The sequence below is a fragment of the Ailuropoda melanoleuca genome, chromosome 3 (genome assembly GCF_002007445.2).
Source record: "Ailuropoda melanoleuca isolate Jingjing chromosome 3, ASM200744v2, whole genome shotgun sequence".
NCBI lineage: Eukaryota > Metazoa > Chordata > Mammalia > Carnivora > Ursidae > Ailuropoda > Ailuropoda melanoleuca.
In genome coordinates this window covers 941,141-945,351 of record NC_048220.1, presented here as the reverse complement: position 1 = coordinate 945,351, position 4,211 = coordinate 941,141, and the positions used below count along the sequence as shown (strand labels likewise).

Sequence of the window (4,211 nt, the reverse complement as noted above, 5' to 3'; positions counted from 1 at the left end):
GTCTTAACCACTTGGTAGACCTTTAAAAGAGGACTTCAGGTTTTTCCTTAGGTGACAGACTCTCCTACTGGTCTTGAGGAAGTAAGATAATGAGTTTTTCATGTGCAAAGAAATGAATTATTTCAATAGCCATATGAGCTTGAAAGATGACCCTGAGCCTTAGATATAACTGCAGCTTCAGCCAACACCTGGATTGCCACCTTGTGATACCTTAAGCAGAATACGCAGGTTAGCCATGACAGAATTCCTACCTATATACACTGGGACTTAATAAACAGGTGTTATTTAAAGCTGCTGAGTTTGTGTTCATCTGTTAGGCAGAAGGAAAAGTAATTCAGTTTCATTTCATTTAATTTCAAAATGATAGAGTTTTAAGAAAATAGTTAATAGTTAAAACTCAGATAGTGGTTGTTCCTCATAAAGCAAAAGAATCCCCAGAATTGCACTATATTTCATATAAATATCATTACAGCACTATCTATAGTGATGTCAAACATGACATGTGATTTATAAAAAAAAAAAAATCCAGACTTCAGAAAGCCTAAACTTTTCTGTTTATAAAGTTGATCACTTTTCCATATAATTATAGTACACAACCCCTATAATGATCAGACATTTAAACAGAAAAGACCAGACTTTGAGGAATCACCTTTCATTCTCTCATGTTGAAGGCTGATGTCTGTTAAAAAAGGAAATAAATAGGAGTTCCCTAATCCTCTGATATCCTGAAGGAGGACAATGTCCATTACAACATAGACTCAATATGCCTAAACATCAATCTGATGCCTCTTTTCTCTATCTAGGTAAAGTATATTAATTTTTATAATAATCTTATAAATATATAACTTGGAATATAATTAAGTTGGTTTTTCACTTTAACAAATTGATCTACCCAAGGTATGATATTGGGCTCTGGAGAATTTTTTGATTGGCCAAATGTAAGACTACTATATATTAAAGAAAGTTTATCAGTGCCCTGTTTTACTATAGTATTATGTAGTATTGTGTTTGGCAAATATCTTTCTGTTGCTAACTGGTATTGCATAAGATAGTCAGACTATACATTCTGCATGTTACCTTACAGCAAATATTTACTTATAGCCACACTTTGAAGTTTCCATAATGAAACAAATATAATATTTGAACAAAAAAGCATGCAGTTTTTCACTTTCTAAATCTTATGTGCTTGTCTATAAAACTTTTGATACAGATGGGTAAATATTGGGGGCTGAATTGCACCAATTGAATACATGAATTTCAGCATAAAGCAAAGATGATAGAAAAAAGTTAGTTAGGCAATTTGATCTCCAGACTTGCCCTTCCCCAACACCTTCATGAATGCTCTGGCCATTTCCTCATTGCGGAGGCTGTAGATGAGGGGATTCAGCATGGGAGTAAGGATGGTATAGAAGGCTGACACCATCTTGTCCTGGGTGGGGGAACGATCAGAAACAGGCCACATGTATATAAACATGGCTGCTCCATAGTACATCCCTACCACCATGAGGTGGGAGGAACAGGTGGCAAAAGCTTTTTGGTGACCCTCCCCAGAACCCATGTGAATGACAGCCATAATAACACGAACATAGGAAGCAATGATTACTGCTACAGGAAAAAGAAGCATAATTACACAGCAAATTAACATTAACCTTTCAAACAGCAATGTGTTAGTGCATGAGAGAGTGAGAAGGGCAGGGACATCACAGAAAAAGTGGGGTATTTCTCGGGCACCACAGTATGGGAAGGACAGTGCAACTGCAATGACAATTATACCATCAAGAAAGCCAACAATCCAGGAAGAAACAACTATAATACAACAGATTTTCTGGTTCATGAGAATTGAGTATCTTAATGGGTGACAAATGGCAACATAACGGTCATAGGCCATTGTAGCCAACAGGAAACATTCTGCTCCAAGCAGGGAAACGTATAAGAATATCTGGGCTCCACAGCCAGCCAGAGATATGGACTTCCTGCCAGACAAGTAGTTGAAAGCCATCTTGGGTACAGTGGTGCAGATGAGCATGAGGTCCATGAGGGACAGTTGGCTGAGGAGGAAATACATGGGTGTGTGAAGCTGGATGTCCAGGTAGATGAGGAGAATCATGACAGTGTTTCCAATGAAGGCCACTGTGAAGACGCCCAAGACCAGAGAGAAGAGGAAGATGTGGGTGGGGCTGTGATTGAAGATTCCCAGCAGAATGAAATCTGAGTTGAAGGTCTGATTCTCCCATTCCATGATATTCACTCTAGAGAATATAACATATGAAGTGGTCAAGACTGTGTTCATGGAAATATCAAGGACTTCTAGCTTAAATCACCACACCTACATTTCTACATATGGAAAACGTATTTCTCTGACCATACTTTTTGTATTTATAAACTAGGAATATTAAATTTTATTGTTAGCTTTATGTGACTTAAAAAAATAAATGTAGTGGCACCTGGGTGGCACAGTGGTTAAGCGTCTGCCTTTGGCTCAGGGCGTGATCCCGGCATTGTGGGATCGAGCCCCACATCAGGCTTCTCCGCTATGAGCCTGCTTCTTCCTCTCCCACTTCCCCTGCTTGTGTTCCCTCTCTCACTGGTTGTTTCTATCTATGTCAAATAAACAAATAAAATCTTTAAAAAAATAAAATATAAAAATAAAAAAAATAAGTGTAGATAACACACATAGTAAGTTTCATCATTAGAACATAGGAGGTTTCCCAAGATGCATGTAATCTCATTTTAGCAACTAGTGAACTCAACTGTGTAATGTGGATTATCACTTTGGAAATACACTAAGAGTCACAAGAAAGCTCATGAATTGCTGGGAAGTCAATGAGATTTTCCACTGAATTTAGTAATCACCCTATGATACTAATACAAATATTGTCTACCAAAGTGTAAAAGGAATCATGTAGTAGTTGAAATGAGATGGGATTACTCAAACACCAAGCAAACAGAAGATATTGAGAAATCATCAGTTAGAACTACACAAACAATGAATCATGGAACACTACGTCAAAAACTAATGATTCACTGTATGGTGACTAACATAACATAATAAAAAATTACCATAAGTAATACTTATGGCTAATAAGGTAAGTTGTAGTGGAAGCAGTACCTCACCAGTATGTCCATCCCTACTCCATCTCTTAAAATCTGATATACCTATGAGATATTCTGGCATGGGTCATTTTCCTGGAGAAGTAGTCCAGGGTATAGTGAAAAAGCATAGTTCAAAGGGCTCAAACATTATTTTTCTGTGTTATCTTATATAATTAATTTCTCCAAGCCTCATTCTCCACTCTGTAAATTTTAGTATTTCTGAATATTGGCATTGCAGGTGCTATTAAGACAAATGAGATCACGTTTATAAAGTACAAACATAACTTTGAATATAATTTGTGACATATTTTTAAAATAAATACTATTGAAGAAAAGAGAGAAGTCTCCTACTTTATCTTTAGACTATTTTCCTTTGTATAAAATAATCTCATTTCCTTAGCAAGAGTCTTGGAGTGGAATCCTTCACCTATACAATAGCATATTTTTTTATATTTCCTACTTTGACAATCATTTTTTTTTTAATCTCTTGTTGCTCTCTTCAATGATCAAGGCACCGGCTTACTTTATTCCTGTATTTATGGATCTTCCCACCTCCGGGAGTCAAGAAAGTGTGCTTGATGTTTTAGTTTGAGGCTTTGGAAAATGAAAAATTTCCATGTGATTCTGCCCAATTTACTAAAAATGTACATTTTATTTGACAAAAACTGTAATTTAAAACATGATTTTACTATCCATTGTTTTACCTGTTTTGTAATTTTTTAAAATTCTAAGTAGAGCTTTAATAACTTGGAGTGTGGTTTAGGACTTAAAGGTTTAATGGTCTAGACTATAGGAACAGAGAGAAGTTAAGGGATCAGTTAACTGTTTTGTGTTAATGTCTAGCAAAAGCAATGATGTTAGATTAATACCACTAAAAGGGCCCTTTTTAATTTTATTTTTTTTAGATTTTATGTATTTATTTATTTGAGAGAAATAGACAGAGACAGTGAGAGAGAACATGAGCGAGGAGAAGGAGAAGCAAGCTCCCTGCTGAGCAAGGATCCTGACACAGGCCTGATCCCAGTATCCTGGAATCATGACCTGAGCTGAAGGCAGATGCTTAACCAACTGAGCCACCCACATGCCCCTAAAAGGGCTTTTTTAGATTTAAAATGTAC

The 4,211-nt window shown here is 36.4% G+C and overlaps 1 protein-coding gene across 1 annotated transcript; it reads right to left on the bottom strand.

Moving 5' to 3' along the window:
* Window positions 1–1,291: 1,291 nt before the first annotated feature.
* LOC100478881 (olfactory receptor 2M3) lies at window positions 1,292–2,239 on the bottom strand. The gene has a single exon (XM_002930261.2). The coding sequence runs from the start codon at window positions 2,237–2,239 to the stop codon at window positions 1,292–1,294; it is 948 nt and encodes a 315-aa protein (XP_002930307.2).
* Window positions 2,240–4,211: the final 1,972 nt, after the last annotated feature.